General features: G+C 40.0%; 1 protein-coding gene across 1 annotated transcript in view; it reads right to left on the minus strand.

The window, feature by feature from the left end:
• Window positions 1-21,190, minus strand: part of LOC309401147 (sodium channel protein type 5 subunit alpha-like) — a 372,397-nt gene that overhangs the window by 165,380 nt on the left and 185,827 nt on the right. Inside the window, 4 exon segments of the mRNA XM_081970165.1 lie at window positions 4,101-4,457; window positions 7,337-7,510; window positions 9,940-10,178; window positions 14,253-14,385. Coding sequence (XP_081826291.1) covers window positions 4,101-4,457; window positions 7,337-7,510; window positions 9,940-10,178; window positions 14,253-14,385 — 903 coding nt within the window.

The raw sequence follows: 21,190 nt of genomic DNA on the forward strand, positions 1-21,190 counted from the left end.
TTTTTTTTAAGCCACCCATAGTCATTGAGAGTGTGTAGGGCGGCCATATAAATTTTCAGAAATAAAGATTATTGAAGCATAGTGAAATCTGTAGATTTAGGTCAGACAGAATCCTGCTGTCTCTTCAGGTAATCTGATCTTGCTGAGTATGCCAATCTCATCAACACAGGTACTACTTCCAAAAATCACCTGCTAGGACAGTGAAAGGCTAAAACTAAGGAGAGCCAGATTCAAGTCATAAGCCAGTGATACTCATAGAATGACTTTGGCCAACCTGCCTCTCAGCCCAATTGATCCAAAGAATTGTTATAAGGAAAATTGGAAGAATTCTTGGAGAAAAGGGAGGAAGAATAATAAAGTTGGACGAAACCTTGGAGGTTTTCTAGTCCAAACCCCTGCTCAAGCAGGAAAACCTATATCATTTCAGACAAATAGTTGCCCGGTCTCTTCTTAAAAACCTCCAATGTTGGAGCACCCACAACTTCTGAGGGTAAAGTGTTCCATTGATTAATTGTTCTCACTGTTAGACCTTTCTCCTTAGTTCTAGGCTGGTTCTCTTCTTGATTATATGCAGTAAATCCAAACACAACAAAAGACAATACACTGATGAATCAGCCATTTTGTCTTTTACTTCCAAGCTATAGCAGCTAACTCAGTTGGTTGTCTATTATTTTGGAGGTATCCCCCCCCCCCGAAGGTTGGCTTCCTCTGTTGTGATACCTCTGGCATTTCTGTCCTCCTCGTAATGCTCACAATCACATCCACACTTATGAAATGGTGACACAGGAAATTCCAGATTCTCAAGCATGATAAATGAATCACATGACCCCATTCATCTGCCACCTTTGCTTAGAAATAAAATAAGCCATGGTTTCATATGTACAGAGCTGGAATTTTAGCCCGATAGCTTAGAGGTCACCATTCCTACAGCCATCTCATTGTCTGGCTCCCGCCCAGTCGGCCAAGCCTATTATCCATTTACAAAATCACTTCACAGATCAAACAGGCGGCACCCCATGACTCTGTAATGCCAGCTCACAGGATGCAGTTGGTTGGCAGTCTCTCAAGAAGGCTGGGAATCCTGCAGGACTCTTCTTTGTTCTTCATAACTCTCCGAACTGCAGCTTCCTCCGTGACACCTATTCTTGTGTGAAACTGGCTAAGCCGTTTTGCAAAACCTAATTGCCAACATCCTTAAAGGATAAGGAGGTGTGTGGTCCCCTTTCCCTGTGAATGCGTAAATCTCCTCCTAACCCTTCTCCAATTCCTTTGGAACCTCGAGGCATTTGTCAATGACATTTTAAAAGCATCGATTACAGTGGTGCAACATGACTTTGCGAAAGGGAGCTACGCTTCCTAATTTGGACGCTGCAGTCAAGATGCTCTCTGAGAAGAATGATGCACACCATCGGACTGAACACTGGCAGCCGTAGTACAGTGTTGTAATGATCCAGATTGGACGGCAGGAAGCACACATTTACACCAAGCGTTTCACAACTGCCAAGATGTTTTGAGAGCCACAAGCGTTAACACCCAGATGATTGCCTGTTATCTTAAATTCAAGTTCAGATAAGTTATTCTATACCGAATGTCCTGTCTGAAGGCCCGCTAGATAGGATGAGTGGTTTCCACAACACAGACCTAGTTTGCAAATCTTGACAGACCAATACTTTAAAGGCGCAATGATTGGTGGGAGATGTCCTTCACACATGCTGACAGTCAAACACTCAATCACACCAGCCCCACTTTCCTTAGATGCCATCCCACAGAACTATAATACACGCTCAAATTCTACAGGGTCAGAACACGGATGGTGATAGGCTTTCCTGACTTAAATCTGGCAGAAGCTACTAAGACACTGGATGAGTCATGACTAAAAACATTCCTCATGGCATGCTAAATGAAGTTACTTTAAATTATGCATTGTGCTCCGTCAATATGAGGATATACAAATAGTCTTGACTTACAACCATCCTTTAGTGATTGGTGAAAGTTACAACCATTCTGAAAAAAATTGACCTATAACCAGGGGAGGTGTTGACTTACCTTCCCTACCGGTTCGCAAATGTGACCGTCTGCGCTTCTTGTGATCACTTTTTTGAAAACTTCTGACAAGTAAAGTCAATGGGGAAGCCAGATTCACTTAAAAGTCATGTTACTAACTTAACAACAGCAGTGAATCATTACTCAACAGCTGTGGCGAGAAAGGTCATAAAATGAAGCAAAACTCACTTAAACCCTGTTAGCAACATGGGTTTTGAGCACCATTGTGACTGTAAGTTGACAATTACCTATAGTTTTGTACCTGGATAAGTTTAAGTCCAGTACTCCCCCACCACCACCATATTTCTCATGACTTAATAGACATTTGGCTGGGTGATGTTTGTTGAAATAATTGTTGTTCTGGTAAATTATAACATATAGGAGAATATTTGTAGCTCAGGATTGAAATGAGGGGTCCTTGGTGCTTTCTGAGCTTGGTTATTTCCTTGCAGATGTTTTACTATCCAGATTACTGATGGTGTTACCGAGTTTGGATGATGAAACATTTGCAGGAAAACAAGCAAGCTCAGAGAGCACCAAGGATCTCGCAATCTCTAACATGCCAGAGATGGTTCCAATTGCACAGCCAAAGTTGATGTCAACTTTCCACAATCTAGTACTCTCTAGACATGATAAGCAAAACTGCTAGGTTATACAGATATACAAATATACCGTGAACAGTTGAGGCACAGTGTGTTCTAAACAGCAATGTGACTGTTAGAAGAAGCTTCATCATCTATCCTACAACTGCTCTCATTTTAGATTTGGCCTACTGGTAGGTTAATAACCTCAAAACACACTGAGGTAAAATATCTGTCCCAGATACTTAACACATTGTGCTATGTTTCAAAAGCAGAAATCTGAGTCATAATTCCTGCAAAGAAACCAGGAGTGCAACACACATCTGTAGCATCAATTACAAGAGAAGACAATAGATACATCTGTATTATCTGAATCCAGGACAAGATGGCTGTCAAAGAACATATGTTGCATACTGACAATGTTTTCTCTCAGTTCATCTGTTCACATAATATCCATCTTTACTTTTCCTCCTAGAAGTAAGTTTCCTGGAACAGGAAAATGATTATGAGAGAGAATCTGGTTTCCCTCAGGATTGGCAACCATCAAGGATATATTTATTCTATTTTGTCTCATTCATAATTATTTTGGAAAGATTTTATGTTTGCAATACCTACAAATCTTTATAAGTCTACTGAAGAAGGAGTTATGCAATGCATGGGACACCTGATTTCCAAAGAAACTATGTCTCATCTTTTAGCCGTGAAGTTCTTAGAATAATTCTTGTACAGATAATCCTCGATTTACAACCATTTTTAGTGACTATTTGAAGATCCAACAGCACTGAAAAAAGCGTTTTTGAAAAGACTGTTTTCAACACTTACAGTTGTTGTAGATTTTCCATGATCACACCAGTGGTGGGATTCAATTTTTTTCAATACTGATTCTGTGGCTGTGACTTGGTTTTGTGGCCATGGCCTTGTGGGCATGGCAGGGGAAGGTTACTGCAAAATCCCCATTTCCTACCGACCAGCTGGGACTTGGGAGGCAGAGAATAGATGGAGGTGGGGCCAGTCAGAGGTGGTATTTACCGGTTCTATGAACTACTCAAAATTTCTGCTCCAGAACTGGTCAGAACCTGCTGAATATGACCTTTGGATCACACGTTCAAAATTTAGATGCTTGCCAACTGTCTCATATTTATGGCAGTTGCAGTGTCCGGGGTGTGTGTGTGTCACATGTTCACCTTTTGTGACCTTCTCAGAAGCAAAATCAATGGATAGACCAAATTCACTTAATAACCACATGACCAACTTAACAACCATAGTGATTCACTGAACAACAGTGGCAAGAAAGGCCATAAAATGGGATTGCTAGCAAATGAGGTACAACTCACATATGTCTTGCTTAGCAACATAAATGTTGTGGTTACAGGTTGAGGATTACCTGTAATCAGCCCCTGGACAGTAGAAGCTGCAGTGAAGATATGGAAGGAACCCCACCCCACTCCACCTCCCAAAATGTCTTGCAGTACTTACCACCAGGTTTCCAATCACCATGACCAGCAAGAACACCAGGAGACACAGTGGCTGACCAACGACTTTCATGCAGTCCCACATAGTTTCAATCCATTCTCCACAAAGGATGCGGAAGATGATGAGGAAAGAATGGAAAAAGTCCTTCATGTGCCAGCGTGGTAGCATTCCGTTGTTGCTTATTCTGCTGACGTTCTTGTAGTACAAATCTCCAAAGAGCTGCATCCCGACCACGGCGAAAATGAAGACAATGATGGCTAAGACAAGGGTAAGATTTCCCAAGGCTCCCACTGAGTTTCCAATGATTTTAATAAGCGTATTTAATGTTGGCCAAGACTTTGCAAGCTTGAAGACCCTCAGCTGTAAGTAAAAAAAAAAACAACCACAAGAACGTAACTAAAAGAAATACCACTGAATGATATTAATTTGGGTGGGTGGGTGGGTGGATGGATGGAATATACAAGTAGTCCTCAACTTACAACTGTTTGTTTAGTGACCATTCGAAATTACAAGATCCCTGAAAAAAGCGACTAATGGCCATTTTTCACACATCTATTGCAGCATTCCCCATGGTCACTTGATCAAAATTCAGACCCTTAGCAATTGGCTCATATTTATGATGGTTGCAATGTCCCGGGATCATGTCATCCCCTTTTGCAACCTTCTGGCAAGTAAAATCAATGGGGAAACCACAATTTACTTAGCAACCTTGTTATTAACTTAATAATTGAAGTGATTCATATAGCAGCTATGACAAGGAAGGTCATAAAATGGGGAAGAACTCACTGTTTCACTTAGCAACAGAAATTTTGGGCTCAGTTATGTTCCTAAATTGAGGACTCCCTGTAAACTGAAGAAGATGAAGAGCCAGTGAGGATTAAAAGCAAGGATAAGAGCTCTGTTGCTCTACCCTTCACTTTCTGCTCATGTATTACCCTTAGTTTGTGGAAAAGAAGTGGAAACATCAGCCCAATTTGCATGTGACAGGCATAACTCTCACACCTGTCTCAATTAGAGGTACTTTGAATGAACCCTCTTATCTTGAGAGGAGAGTCCTATCCTGTCTCCCAAAGCTTTAGTAAAAGACAAGCAATTGGGGGAGGGGGGAGATTTGCAGGGAGTTTGAAGGTCTATAGGAGATATGACCTCAAGTTACAACTTGAACTGGGAAGAGTGGACAGATATTTGGCTCATTTGGACCAAGGTTCAAAACAGAAGTGCTAACCTTAGATGGTAACATCTAAATGATCTTGTTTCTTCTCAAAAAGGTTAAGTGGAGTTGGACCTGGCTATTGCTTGAACAAGAGTCTGTAAAAAGATCTTTAGAGTTGGAAGTTGGGGGGGGGGGGCATGTTGAAAAAAGGCAATAGCAAACCACTATTCTACTGTTGCCAAGAAATCTGCAGAAATATCTATGAAGCCACTGCAAGAAAAACAAAATGTCAGGAATACTTTACTTAATGCTTCTATATCATACCTATTTAAGGGTTTGCTGTGTTTTTAAAGAGCAAACATTCTGATTTCACATACTCCCCTACAAATAAGCATTGCAATCTCTAAGGGAGCTATAAAGATGGGGCTAAGCTAAGATACATCCCTTCGGCCGATTCGCTCACAGAGAGGGACTCCTCCGGGTGCCGTCCACTAGGCTGTGCCAGCGGGCGACGCCTAGGGGAAGGGCCTTCTCTGTGATGGGCCCGACCCTCTGGAATGACCTTCCCCCTGACATTAGAATGACTACGGACCTCCACTCCTTCCGTCAGAAACTCAAAACCCACCTGTTCCAGCTAGCCGGCCTGGCCTAATTCCAGCTTTCCCATCTCAGTTTTATTTTTAAATTTTTATGATTGGTTTTATGGTCTAAGTTTTTAATTTTTATAAATTCGTACAGGGGCTATTTAATCTAATTTTAGCTATGTATACTATTGTTTGTATGGTTTTTAAATTATACCTGTACACCGCCCCGAGTCCCTTCGGGGAGAGGGGGCGGTCTAGAAATCTAAATAAATAAATAAATAAATAAGCTAAGGGCATCATGAAAGCTATGGACTACAGCTTGCTTACTCATACCCACAAGTGCCAATATGGGCATGAACTCAATCCTTTGCTTGGATAAACTAATCCTAATCCAGCAATGGCGAACCTTTTTTGGCTCACATGCCATAAGTGGGGGGAGCGCAGGGGGGTTGTGTGCAGGTGTGCTGCACCCATAATGCAATGCGCGACCCCTCTAGCCCGGAATACCATAAGCTTCCCACCAAAGTGGTGCCTATTTATCTACTTGCATTTACGTGCTTTAAAACTGCTAGGAGGATCTGGGGCAGGTAGTGGAAGCTCTCCCTTCCCCCCCTCAAGGCAGTGCTCTGGTCTTGAACCCATGCTGTCAGCTTTCCTGATGACAAGCTCAGCATCTTTAGCCGCTGAGCCATTTCACCCCCTGACATAAAACTATTTTAAATTAATCAGTATTTGCTATGCAGATCGTTTTGAAAAGAGTACAATGATGTTCACCCGTAATTATCATATGTCAAACTGCCTACATCAACATGGTACCCTTGAGATGAATTGTAGCTTTCAGGCCTTTGAGAGACCAGAGTAAGTTGAGTCAGTAGTTACTATACTAGACTCAACAGTAGTTGAGTCTATAGTACAATTAAATCAGAGTAGTTGTGTGGCTCACTGTAGGAAATTGGATGAAATGGTAAACATGGGTAAGGACTAAAAAGATGTCACATACAAGAAAGGAGATGAAGTGCAGATAATCCTCAACTTACAACCATTCATTTAGTGACCACTCGATGTTACAGTGGCACTGAAAAAAATGACTTATGACCATTTTTTACACTTACACATTGCAGCCTCCCCATGGTCACCCCTGCTTGACAACAGGCTCGTGTTTATGATGGTTGCAGTGGTCACATGATCATTTTTTGCAACCTTTTGACAAGCAAAGTCAATGGGGGAGCCAGATTCACTTAACATCTGTGTGGCTGACTTAACACCTGCAGGGATTCACTTGAGGACTGTGGCAAGAAAGTTCATAAAATGGGGCAAAATTCACTCAGCAAACAGCCTTGCTGACTAAAAGAAATTTTGGGCTCAATTGTGGTCGTAAGTGGAGGACTACCTTTACTATCCTGTATGCAATTTTATTTTATTTTATTTTAATCCTGCTAAGATTGTTGCAAAGGCTTTGCATTTTATGACTCAGAGAAAAAGAGAAAGGTAAAATATTTTACCAGTCTAAAGGAGCGTAACACAGACACATTTCCCATGCTGGAAAGGCTTAGTTCCATCAAACTTAGCGTGACAATTATACTGTCAAAAATATTCCAGCCTTGCTGAAAATAATAATATGGATCCAATGCTATAACCTTAAACACCATCTCAGCCGTAAAAATCCCAGTGAAGATCTGCAAAAAGAAACAGGATATTCAGCGTAAGCAGGATTGCCTTGTTATGGGTGGTTTCCCAGATTAATGAGGATACAGCTTATGTTATATTTGGAGAAGGCAGCACTGGCCATTCTATAAGTTTGATAGCAAACCACAGGATTCTTTAAAAATCTAAAGACTGCCAAATATTTAGCTCAGAAATAATTTGAGCTATCCCTTATTTCTCCACCATAATCACTCAATCATTTTATTTTTGGAGAATTGAGCTTTACCTTGGGCATTCATTCCATTGCCCTTTAATTCTCATACAAGTATCTACCCTGAAATCTTAATGCCTTATTAATTAATCATTACATGCACAAAAGTCTCTTTTGCTTACGCTAATAATATTGGGTCCAATTCTGATCGCCACAATGGAAAAAAAAGATGTTGAGACCCTAGAAACTGTGCAGGGAGGAGCAAGAAAGTTAATCAGGATCTGGAACCTAATTGTATGATCACCAGTTGAGAAAAATAGGAATGTTTAGCCTAATGAAGAGAAGGACTAGGGGGGACATGATATCTGTCTTCTACTCCTTGATGGGCTGCCACAGAGAAGATAGGATTGACTTATTCTCCAAAGCAGTTGAAGGCAGGACAAGAAACAATGGGTGAAAGCTTGTTCAAGAGAGATCCAACCTAGAAATAAGGAGAAATTTTCTGACAGCAAGAACAATCAATCAATGGAATAGCTTCCCTCCTGAAGTCATGAGTGTTCCAATGCAGGAGGTCTTCAAAAATAGACTAGGCAACTTTTTGACGGTATAACTCCCTTGAGCAGGGAGTTGGACTAGAAGACCTCCAAGGTCCCTTCCAGGCCTATGATTCTCAGTAATCATGAATGTCTGCCACGGGTTGGGTAAAAAGAGTGGCCCTGCTTCACATACATTTCTGCATTTGGTAACATCTCAACAGCTATCAATAGAAGTCAATATTTGTAACTTGGGGATAAAATGTGGGGTCCTTGGTGCTTTCTGAGCTTGGCTGTTTTCTTGCAGATGTTTCATTACCCAACAATTACCCAACTAACACTGATGTTATCTAGCTGAGTAATGAAATGTCTGCAAGAAAATAATCAAACAATCAAGCTCAGGGAGCATCAAGGAACCCAACTCACAACTATTATTTACAGTTAATGCCTTTAAAAGTTATATAAGAGATGATTTATATAAGAGATAATTTAGTCAAACTGCAAAAGTATTCCATATTTTTGACCCCACCCCATTATGTAAGGTCTCAAGGGATGATAGGCATTTGCAACACTTTTTTAACCCTTAAATTAGGCCACAATTTTACAACTTTGGCTGTTCATCATCCGTGAAGGACAGGAAAAACAGGAAGAAAGTTTAATAGGAAATAAAGCAATCAATTGTTATTAGCTTATACAGCTAAAGCGCAATCTCTTTGTGGCAAGCAATAGCCTTTTGTTTATTTTCCTTTTTATGACCAGGAGCTACAGTACACAGGTAAGGATGACAATGTAATGACGTCACATGAAGTACAGAATTTTGGCGCATTTCCCCCCCATATTTTGTTCCTAAAACTAATACATTCTACTAGTATAAAACTAATAGCATGTTTTTAATGTTTTTAAACAATTTTATTCTTTTTTTAATGACTTTTGTGGCATTCTTAAAATATTTTGCACTCTCTCTGTTTTTTTAACCTTGTTACCTTCCCAGAGTAACAGGAAGACTGGAGGCTAAAACATATGAAGAACTTTTGTAAGAACTGGATATGTCTAGTCTAATGAAGAGAAGGACTAGGGATGACATCATGGCTGAGAGGCTTCACAAAAAAGAATGAATCAACTGATTATCCAAAGCACCTGAAGGCAGGACAATAAGCCATGATGAAAACTAATCAAGGAGAGAAGCAACCTAGAACTAAGGAAAAAAATCCTGATAGTGAGAACAATCAATCAGTGGAACAGTTTGCCTTCAGAAGTTGTGAATGCTCCAACAATGCAGGTTTTCAAGAAGAGACTGGACAGTCATTTGCCCAGAATGATAAGGGTCTCCTGATTAAGCAGGAGGTTGAACTAGAAGATCTCTAAAGTCCTCTATAACTCTGTTTTTCTAAGTGAGATGGGCAGCCATATACATTTAACAATAAATAAATAAATCTCTGCACTATGAACAGAGATGACAATAATAAGACACACCCAAAGCATATGACTGATCATTGTTAAATATAGGCAACTAGGTTACTTAGGCTCTTGATCTGTTCCATCATGTCATTTCATTTATCTTCCTGTTGGAATGAATTATTCATTTCTAAACCAGATGCGCTGAGATAGTAACTCTCAGAACATGATTAAAAATAGCTTTGGGAGGCATGGCCCAGACATACCTGAAGACAATCAATTGGAGGAAGGAAACAAGACACATGAAACATGACCTACATACCAGATTCCCAATGTTGAGCACCTCCTCAAATTCTTTGGTCATCTTGTAGTGGTCCATCGCCATGAAAAGTGTGTTCATCACAATGCAAAGGGTGATTGTGAGGTCGCTGAAAGGATCCATAATGATGAACTTAATTTTCTCCTTGATCAAGAGCCACATTGGGCAGCAATCCCATATGAGAAATCTTACTGCAAAGTGATTCCAGCAAGGAGGACATTTCTGTTGAGATTCTTCAAGCTCTAAGTAAGAGGGAACAGAACATGTGGTTGGTAAGCAGCAGTAGTTGAAAGCAGGAAAGGAAATAAATGCATTTACTGCAACGTTCAGCAGATTTTGTTTATTCATTTACAAAGGGTTTCAACCTATTCAGAATCAGATGCTTATAGTATCCAATTTTAGTCACATGATTGTCATTTACAACTTTCTTGTCAGCTTCCCAAAAGCAAAGTCAATGGGGAAGCCAGCAGGAAAACTCATAATTTGCACCAGTAAATCATTCCCACTAGCAATACCCGCAAGTCCTTCTGAGCCTCTTTTGACACACGCACAGCAGCCTAGGCCTTCCTAGCCTACCACCCCCTCATTAGAAATCCTATTCTCCTTATTTGGGATTTCTGCCATTTGCAACAAATCCGGACCATAAATTAAATTGCAGTTCAAAAGATCTATTGCTCAAGTTTAGACACAAGAATCTAGTCAATTAAGGTTCAGTACTAAATTGGTGAGAGGTAAGAGTCAACACAATTCAAGAGGGGTTGGATTGAGACATCTGTGGTAACATAACGACTATAGACAGATTATTCACTTAAACACACACAACTACCCCAGTTTTGCCTGCTCTTCTACAATTTGCTTCTTAATGGTCTACGCATCTTGGGGTTACGATAGCAACAAGAACTGCCAGGATTTTTATCACCAGGGATGGGTGCCAGTTCTAGCCTCTTCTATAGAAGAGGTTCCATAAACCTACCATGCCATTTAGAACCAGTTCCAGCTCCCCCCCCCCGTCCGCACCATGCTTGCCCCGCCTGCCGCTCACTGATTGGCTGGTTCACCAATCTCCCCGCCTGCCTCTAAGAGTCTTATCTAAACCTTAAAGTCTTAAAGCTGTCAAGTTTGAACATCCCTGGGTTTTTTTTTTCTAAAGGGTTAGGGATGCATCAATCTTGTAACTTGACAGCTTCCGAGTTCCTGAGCCAAGATGACTGGAAGAGGAATTCTGGGAGTTGAAGTCCACAAGTCTTAAAGCTGTCAAGTTTGAACACCCCTGTGGTTTTTTTTCTAAAGGGTTAGGTGTGCAAGGATCTTGTAACTTGACAGCTTTAAGACTTGCGTGCTTCAAATGCCAGAGTTCCTGACGCAACATTTTGGTTGCTAAGCAAGAGCATTGTTAAGTGAGTTTCACCACATTTTACAAGTTGGTCACGCCCACTCAGTCACATGACTGCCAAGCCACTCCCACTCAGTCACATGGCTGGCAAGCCACTCCCACAAAGCAGGCCACATCTACAGAAGAGGTTCTAAAAATTTGAAACCCACCACTGGTTATCACTAAACCATGCAGTCACATAACACTGCACTTTATAAAGGCATCATTTAGTGACAACAATCCTGGTCCCAATTGTTGTTGTAACCTGAGGAGTAGCTGCATCTTTGTCTTTCTGTGTAGAAATATTACATTTTTAATTTCTGTACTCTTCCTTAAGATGACTTGGATTATCTTCATATAAATATATGCCAAAGTTGTATTTGCTCTTTTACTTAATTATCTTGTATTTAAAAAAAGAATTGGATGTGTTCCTTTCATTTAAAAAAGCAATAAAATTTAAAAGAGTTGAGATATATTTTCTCAGAATGTGATAATTGAAGCTGCAATATTCTTTTTTTTTTAAACAAAGTTTTATTGGTTTTTTTAACATTTTACAAGGGAAAAAGGTAAAGGAAAGGTTACAAATTTTGGCAGTTGCGATGTGCGGTAGGTGCCCCCTCCCTCCATACTCATAATATACATTTACACAAAATTCATTACTAAGTAGTAACATAGAGTCAGCATATAAATTCAGTTAGTAATTTCGATCAGTTTATATCATGTGGATTTTCTTGCTCATTTTTGTGATCTGAGCTTTCTCGGTATTGCCCCATCTCCCCCCGCCGACAGAACTCCGGCCTCTCCCGTGTCCTGTATGTCTGTTGAGAGATCATCTGGTTTTTCTAGGAGTGCTTTGTTTTTTTCCATAAAGGCCTGCGCTTCTATGAGTGTATTAATTCTAACTCTTGTCTCCTCCCAGAATATTAGCATACCTTCAGGCATCAACCATCTGAACCACACCCCCTTCTGGTATAATTTATTCACTAATTGCGAATAACTTTTTCTTTTTCCCCTCACTTTCTTGGGGATCTGTTTCAGAATGGTTATCTCCCTATCTTGATGGTTTATAGAGTGAACTCAGCCTACGCTAGAACACACAATGTACCCAGGGAGGTACACATTAAATTTCTCAGAAAAAGTACAAGAGATGAAATTCTGAGTGCACAAAGGGGGCAAGCCTTGACATATCAGGAAGCTGCAATATTCTGAAGGTCCTGTCTTGCTTTAGAAAAAGAATAAAGATCTGTATGTCTTCAGACACTGCTAAAATACAACTCCTAACATTGACTGCCACTGGCTATACAGGACAGGGTTCTTAAGGGCTGTAATTTGGCATCATCTGGAGGGCCATAACTCCCACAGCCTTGGCACAGAACCAATCCTAAATGCTTCCCTCTTTTCTCACCCTTATTTTTTTACCAATTTTATATCTAAGTAGACTGGATACAGAATTACTCCAGGGAAACTGTGGCTGGAAAGGAAGTTCCAGTATGGAATGAAGCATATACAGGCAATCCTTGATCAAAATTTTGGAATTTTGAACATTTTGGAACTGGCATGTATTTTATGACAATTGCAGTGTCTCAGGGTCACGTGATTTGTCTTTTGCAACTTTCCAACAAGCAAAGTCAATGGGGAAGCCAGATTCATTTAACAATCACATTACCAACTTAACAGTCGCAGTGATTCATTAAATAACCGTGACAGGAAAGTTCCTAAACTGAGACAAAACTCACTTTAAAAACTGTCTCGCTTACCAACAGAAGTTTTGAACTCAGTTGTGGTCGGAAGTTGAGCACTACCTATACTCTTTGAATAGGTCGATCCAGTTATTGATGAGATACATTAGGAAGGGAAAAATTATCTGGTATGAAAAGTATCCAGAGAATCACCGACAAGGGGAGAGTCTAACAGTTGTGTGTCATTGCTGAAATAACCTGCAGAATAATATCTGTGCACTTTGTAAGGCAACTTCCACGCTGTAATAAGTGATTACATTCTAGCCATATTATGTAACTAACTTGCTTACTTGTAAGTTGATATTTATACAACTGCTCTGTGTGATTCTGAGCTGCTAGGAGTTAACCTAATGTTGCTTCTGAATGAAACAATACAAAATCCTATTAAAAGGAGATTAGCAGGATTTCTTTCCCAAAGGTTAAATAAAGATCTCTTGGAGCAGCTTTCATTTAGGACACAATCCCCACATCCTTCTGATGCACTGCGGCTGCAACCCCCAGAGCTTAAGAAATGCTGCACAGGAATTCTGGGTCTTGTAGTCCCAATGCAACTGGAAGCTGTCAGATTAGAGGAAGGCTGATATAGAATATACTGCCATTCAACAAGCAATCAGCAAAGTGGTGCATCACTTGATATTCTATTCTATACGACCACAAGTGGGACCAGAATTTCCATTATAAGTCGTCGTGGCCCTAAATCAATTTTATAACCATTTTTAAGTCAGTCATTAAGAGAATCATTGTGGAGGTTAAGTCAATCATATGGTCTTAAGTGAACTAGCTTCTCCCCAATTTCTGATTTTGCCAGAAATCAGCAAGAAAAGTCACAAATCATGATCATGTCACCACAGGATACTGCAACTGGTCATAAATGCGAGCCAGCTGCCAAGTGCTTATATTATGATTACATGAAGACCTTGGAGGACAGTGTGATGATTGTAAATGTGAGTACAGATCATAAATCACTTTTTCTGAGAGCACTGTAACTTTCAAAGTAACTAAACAAACAGTCATAAGTCAAGGACTGCCTATATCATGTTTCTGATATTCCAGCTCAGGGGTCTCCAAGCATGGCAACTTTAAGACTTGGGGACAAACTCCCAGAATTTCTCAGTCTGCCACAATAGCTGGGGAATTCTGTGAGTCTCAAAGTTGTCAAGTTTGGAGATGCCTGTCCCAGGTAGAGTATCACAGGGAAGTCTTACCTTCCAGGGCACTGGTGATGATGCTAACAGCACTGACAGCACGTTGCCTTTGAAAGTGTTCCTCGGGATGCTCCATAGAAAGGCGGTGGGGTGATAAAAGCTGCCTCTTGTTCAGATCATCAGAAAGGGATGTCTAGGTCAAGAAACACATGCATGAATAGCTCATGTAAGCCAAAAAATACATATCTTATGTTCTTGTATGTATGTATGTATGTATGTATGTATGTATGTATGTATGTATGTATATATATATGTGTGTGTGTGTGTGTGTGTGTGTGTGTATTTGTGTTACAATCCCTGGTATGCCCAAATATGGGAGGGAGCTCACTACTCCCCCTTTCTGTCCTTCGGCTCATTACAAAAGACCATCCAGGCAGAAAACCATATTTTTATTTTTAATGTTGCCTTTGCTATGTTTGTGTTGTATTGGTGCTGATAAATAAATAAAGGGAGACTAGTATAGATCTATTTCAAGCTATTTAGCTCTCATCAGCTAGCTCTCATCAGCTAGCCAGTAAGGGTATGGCTAGCTGATGAGAGCTAAATAGCTTGAAATAGATCTATACTAGTCTCCCTTTATTTATTTATCAGCACAAATAAAATACACACACACACACACAAACACATAAACACACACACACACACACACACACATATATAGCATTTCCAAAGAAGGGATGTCTCTGGTATGAACAGTTTCATCAAAGCAAAAAGAGTATTAGTTAGTTGTCATTAAAGGGGAAATGGGCAGCGATCCATAATTTAAAAACAGACATTATTCTTCCCCTTGGTTGTTGGGATATATCATTCAGCAGCAGCATAGAAATAATAGCCAGACTGTCAACCTGGAGGACACCAGAAGCACAGATTGTAGCCCAGTAAGTTCCTGAGACTGGTAGCTGGTAGCTCTCATTCATTATTCTATCTCAATTCCTTACCACGTCCAGCCCAATGCACAAAAAAGGAAAATTCAGACACTTGGCAAATGGCTCATATTTGTGAGGGTTGCAGTGTCCTGGGGTCATGTGATCACCTTTTATGACCTTCTGAGAAGCAAGGTCAATGGGGAAGGCAGATTCACTTAACAACCATATTACTAATTTAACAATTTCAGTGATTCACTTAACCAATGTGGCAAGAAACATCATAAAATGGGGCAAAATTCACTTAATAACTGCCTTGTTCAGCAACAGAACTTTTTGGCTCAACTGTGGCCATATGTTGAGGACAACTTGTATATACAGTAGTTATGTTGACTGTAATGAACAAATCTAGGTTACCCTCCCCTTACTCATCCCATGGAAGTCATTAGGAAAGAGTCCACGTTTGCTAAAGTTAACTCAGTTTTTGTTCTCTTGTGGTAGTTAAGAGCTCCCTGTGGTGCCTATTCATCTATCACTTTTGGCGAGCAGGAGATCTTTGTTTTTCCAAACTCCATTTCTGCTAATGTTCCTAAATGACACATAGATGCTAGCAGGTGTAGTAATTGTAGGAGTGGATCTATGGCAGGCAAGGGTTGTGTTTTGCAGAATAGGAGATACGCCGGATATGTCTAAGATGGCTGAACTGTTTAACACAAATCTACTCTGGAAGACATTTCCTCTGATGAAAAGGCTGCTGGCACAATGCCACTCAAGCATAAATTATGTAGAAAGAAAGTTGTGTACCAACTGACAGAGTTAAAAAAAAAAAGAATGCACAGCTCCAAAGTTATATAGAAAAGTTCCCTTGGCTCATATTTCACAATGAATTAAAATTATCGGAGTCTGTCCATTTTAACAAATTCCAAAGGGTCAAGTACAGAATGCTCTTTGTTATAACAAACACATATTTCTAAATCCAAAAGATATTTCAGGGAATATGGCTCAGTTCTCATTAGATCAGAGATGGACATTAAGGCATTTCATTTGTTTATTTATTTATTATCCCCCACCTTTTATTTTAACTCATCACAGCGAACATACCTAATACTTCTTCTTCCTCTCCTCCCCACAACAACAAACCTGTGATGTGGGTTGGACTGCGACAGAGTAACTAACTCAAAGTCACCTGGTTGGCTCTCATGCCTAAGGTGGAGCTAGAACCAGAGGTGGTATTCAGCCGGTTCTGGAGAACCGGTAGCGGAAATTTTGAGTAGTTCAGAGAACTGGCAAATATGCCCCCACTGCCTCCCAGCTGATCTTCTTTTGTTGTCCTGAAGAGGAGAACGAGCCAAAAAGCAGGTTAATGGGGTGGGGAGGGAATGGGGATTTTGCAGTATCCTCCTCCTGCTGCGCCCACAAAGTCACGCCATGCCCACAGAGCCACGTCCACAAAACCAGCAACAATTTTTTTTTAATCACACCACTGGCTTGATCTCACTGTCTCCTGGTGATTGGTCCAAAGTCCCCCAGCCAGCTTTCACACCTAGGGCAAAACTGGAACTCACTGTCTCCTGGTTTCTAGCTTGATGCCTTAACCACTAAACACAACTAGCTCTTATTAATGAAAGTCAGAAGTGAATTAACATCTGTACTGATGTTTTCCTCCAGTATATATATTTTTTGTACCAGGGAACTGGTTTTGGGGAAAACAATTTTTCTACAGATTGGCGGTGAGGGCAGTGAGGAAGGGGAATGGTTTTGTGCGCTACTTAGCTCCCACACATCTGCAAATGAAACTTGTGTGGACTGGTTCCTAATAGGCCAGGGCCCGGTTCTTGTCTGCAGCCTGGGGGCTGGGATCTTTGTACTAATTTATAGCATGTTTCTCATTTCTTCTTTTTATTGCAGGTTGGGAAGGGATACAAAACTCTAAATTTTATTTATTTATTTTATTTATTTATTGGAATTTGTCAAACAGCGAGAACAAGAATAAGAGAATAAAAATACAATGACAGGGACATTGGGAATATTAGTGCACTTATGCATATCCCCACTACTGACCACTTAAGTATGAAGTAAGGTCCATGGAAGTCAATTTGTGACTGAAACTGTGAAAATTTGTAGCTGAGACAACTGAATCAGGTAGGGCATTCCAGACTTTGACAACCCTATTACAAAAATCATATTTTTTTACAGTCAGGTTTAGAGCGATTTACATTGAGTTTAAAGCGGTTGTTCGCATATGTATTATTGCGATTAAAGCAGCGACACAATTCTAAGGTATCCAAACCGAGAATTTCGAGCCTAGTAGCATAAGGAATTCTATTGTGTACAGAAGAGTGCAAGACTTTTCTTGTGAACCCGCTCGATTGTACTGATGTCAGATATATGGTTGGGATTCCAAACTGTTGAACAATATTTGTGAGGAAATTTTTCGTTGAGGAAAACTACCCACAATAAATCAACTCTTCAATAAATAAAAAAATATTCAATTCAGTTCTTTTTTTCTGAAACAAACACTGTTGTTAATAAATGGGTATTCTTTTTAGTGTCTATCATTATTTGTTTCTGGATGTAAGATATTACTTTTTCCTGGCAGCTGCAAAAATAACCAGTTACTAGAATGATCAGAAATCAAAATAGCAATTGCCAATTTCCCGCTTTCAAAATGAAGTGGTGACCAACATATGCTAAGGAAACTAGAAGATCCAGGATGAACTAGCAAAGGCATTTCTGTTCTTTCTCACACTCACAAACAACAGAGTTTAAGAGGGAACAATACATTTTGAAATGTATGCAAGTAATAAGATTTATAAAAATTATAATGAACTCATAAAATCAAAGAGGTTTTCAAAGGTGACTCTCAACAAAATACTGTGAATTTTTAAAATTGTTAACATCACATAGAATAGGACTGAGACGATAAGGCAGCTGTTGAAAAAATTTCCCATAATTTATGTAATGGCAATGTGTGATGAATTTATATGCATGATCATTATGCAAAGGCAGAAAAAAAGCTTACATCAGAAAACTTCATGGTAAAAAGCACCTGCGCTAAGTAAATATGGTTTTAAGAAGGCTTGCCATAGATTTATATTAAAAACTATGTACTGTGGGAGATGTTTAATTCAAAACTTCTTGTCTAGAGAAAGTTGCAAACTACAATTTAATGCAGATTGTTTTAAAAATTATTTGGCTTTAAAAAAAAGAATTAAAGTGTAAGAAAATACTACTCAATATTAACTTAGAAAAAAAGAAATGACTTGAATTCAGCTGATATTTATCTTCCTATGACTAGATTAGCACAACTTTTCATAAGTATCGGTAGTACAAGCTTTGGTGATTGTCATTGTTACCTTCATTATTATATTAATACATTTCATTGTATTTTGTGCTAGTTTTTAGTTTTATTAATATTATAGTTTCATAAAGAATTAAGCATATATGTAAATAGTAAAACTACTGGCTTCATTTTGCTGCAGGTAGCACTAAAGATTGACATGTTAAGATAAATTCCATTTATTTGGTATTTTTTTGCTTACCTATTTATACAACAGTTGATCCCTATTCAATATGCACCAAAATATTTTGAGCGGGAATGAGTTGGTTTTTTTTTTTAAAAAAACACTCTTTTTAAACACATAATTTGAGGAAGATCATACCGTGAGCTACCTGTACCAAAATAGTCTAAGCCAGGGGTGTCAAACTCAATTTCATTAAGGGCCACATCAGGGTTGTCTTTGATCTTGGGGGATTGGGGTAGGCGTGGCCAGGGTGGGCATGACCAGCTCGACATCACTTGTATTGGAAGTACCTGTGGCGGCCCAAGTGCTCTGCCAGCAAAATAGGCTCCCAAATTCCGTTTCAGCTCCGATGGCCTCCTGCAACCCTCTGCCAGGAAAAACAAAAATTGGGAGTGGCACCTGCGGCCCTCGCAAGCTCTGTTTTTGGCTGTGTTGGCCTCCTGCAACTCTCCTGCTCTCCCAAGTTCCATTTTTGCTAGCAGAGGCACTACGAGCCAGTCCTTCGCTGTTTCCGGGGCGGCCCTGCAGGCCAAATATAAGCACCCCCTGGGCTGGATCCAGCCCCTGGGCCTTGAGTTTGACACCCCTGGTCTAAGTAGTTCACAGAAACCCACCAAAATTTGTGGATAACCTGATGGAGCCAAAATACTATCCTGGTTCATTTGCTTTTCTTGGTGGCTTTCAATACCATTAATTTAAGGCACCAGTTTAGAAAATGGGAGATTGTGAGTTTAATTCCTACTTTTGGCATGAAAGTCAGTTGGGAGACTTTGGGCCAAAAGACCTTGAGTTCTAGTCCTGCCTTAGCACGAATGCTGACTGGGTGATGTTGGGCCAATCACCAGGGAGGACTGAGTTCCAACCCTACCTTAGGCATGAAAACCCACTGGATGACTTTGGGCCAATCATTAGGTGATCATGAGTTCTAGTCCCACCTTATCATGAAAGATGATTGGGTGACTCTCTCTAGCCCAACCTTCCTCAGAGGGTGTTTGTTCTGGGAAAAATAGAGGAGGAAGGTGTGCATTCACAGTCTTATTTGTAAAAATAATAAAGGCAGGATACAAAAAGACTTGAGGATTCAAAAGGAATGATAGTGTCTTGAGTGGTTCTCTTCCTTTCTCTGTGGTCAGTTCCAATTGTGATGTTTGGAGAAGAACTCAGACAAGGGCCCCTCTGTTGGCAGGGAAAACCATGGGAATGATTTTGGAAGACAGGGCAACAAGACGCAGCCAAGGGAAGACAACTTAGTCCACTGCAGGACTATTTACAATGTACATGTTGTACAAAATTAGAATATAACTGTCAGAAAAAGACTGGCTGAACCAGGAGCGAGGAACCAAAAGGGGAATTAGCCTGGAATCTTTATGTAGGCACAAGAGGGCAAGATCTGACCCCTGTTGAATGCCATTAAACCTAATGAAGCCTAGTTACAGACTGCCATTCTGGGAAGATTCCTGTGAAATAGGCATGGGCAATAAAGTAGCAATTGAACTCTGAAGTGTGAATCTGGTTGTTTGCTCTTCGCAATAACAACTGTGATGCTTCAGCCACTACATCTCTGATATGGGATCTAGTCATACTCTCTGAAGACAATTTTAATTGAGGAGAAGCCATAATTAGCACCATTTGCATTAGCTATTTTTCTGTGAATTTACACACCACTCAAGAATTGGGGATAATATTCTCAGCAGCTTCCAAAGGATTTAGACCAATATCCATTTTGCTAATGCTGAGGGTTCGCAACTCCTGCTGACTGAAGTGGGAAGTAAGAACCTTGCCCGTTCTTTGCTTGGAGAAACAACAGCAGCATATGAGTTAAACTGAAGGGTGACTGTGCTTGCCATTAAGCTGCTGGTATTCTCCTGATGTGGTCCAGTGAACATTTTAATAAACATACATATTAATAGAATATTAGTCATCAGCTGCACACTCCTTTGTAGGCTGAGTAGAAGATATTGGGCGGTGCTGAAAAATCAGCATCTTCTTACCCACTATGTTTTGATAAATCACAATTTATGATCCACAACTTGGAAGGAAACAGTGTTAACTCTATTTTTTCCCCTCTGAATTTTTATGTTGGTGTACTGTTTCTAGGATCTGTGGATTGCAATGGGCTATAAAACCTGTACATTTCATCCATCCATTGTCTTTTTTACAACTCAGCAAGATAAACTAGAGTCTAGGAAGGAAAGTCAATCTATAGGCTGTAGTACTGGTTAGTATTACAATTGTGACATTTCCCTTCCAATTTGGTATCCTTCAGATATACATTTAGTTCTCTATTTATGACCCAATTGATCCCAAATTTTGTGGCTAAGCAAAACAGTTGTTAATTGAGTTTTGCCCCATTTTAGAACTGTTCTTGCCACAGTTGTTAAGTAGATTCTAGAAAGAGTGCAGAGAAGAGCAAGAAAGATGATTAGGGGACTGGAGACTAAAACATATGAAGAACGGTTGCAGGAACTGGGTATGTCTAGTTTAATAGAAAGAAGGACTAGGGGAGACATGATAGCAGTCTTCCGATATCTCAGGGGTTGCCACAAAGAAG

The sequence above is a fragment of the Natrix helvetica genome (genome assembly GCF_964273705.1).
Source record: "Natrix helvetica genome assembly, chromosome: Z".
Taxonomy (NCBI): Eukaryota; Metazoa; Chordata; class Lepidosauria; order Squamata; family Natricidae; genus Natrix; species Natrix helvetica.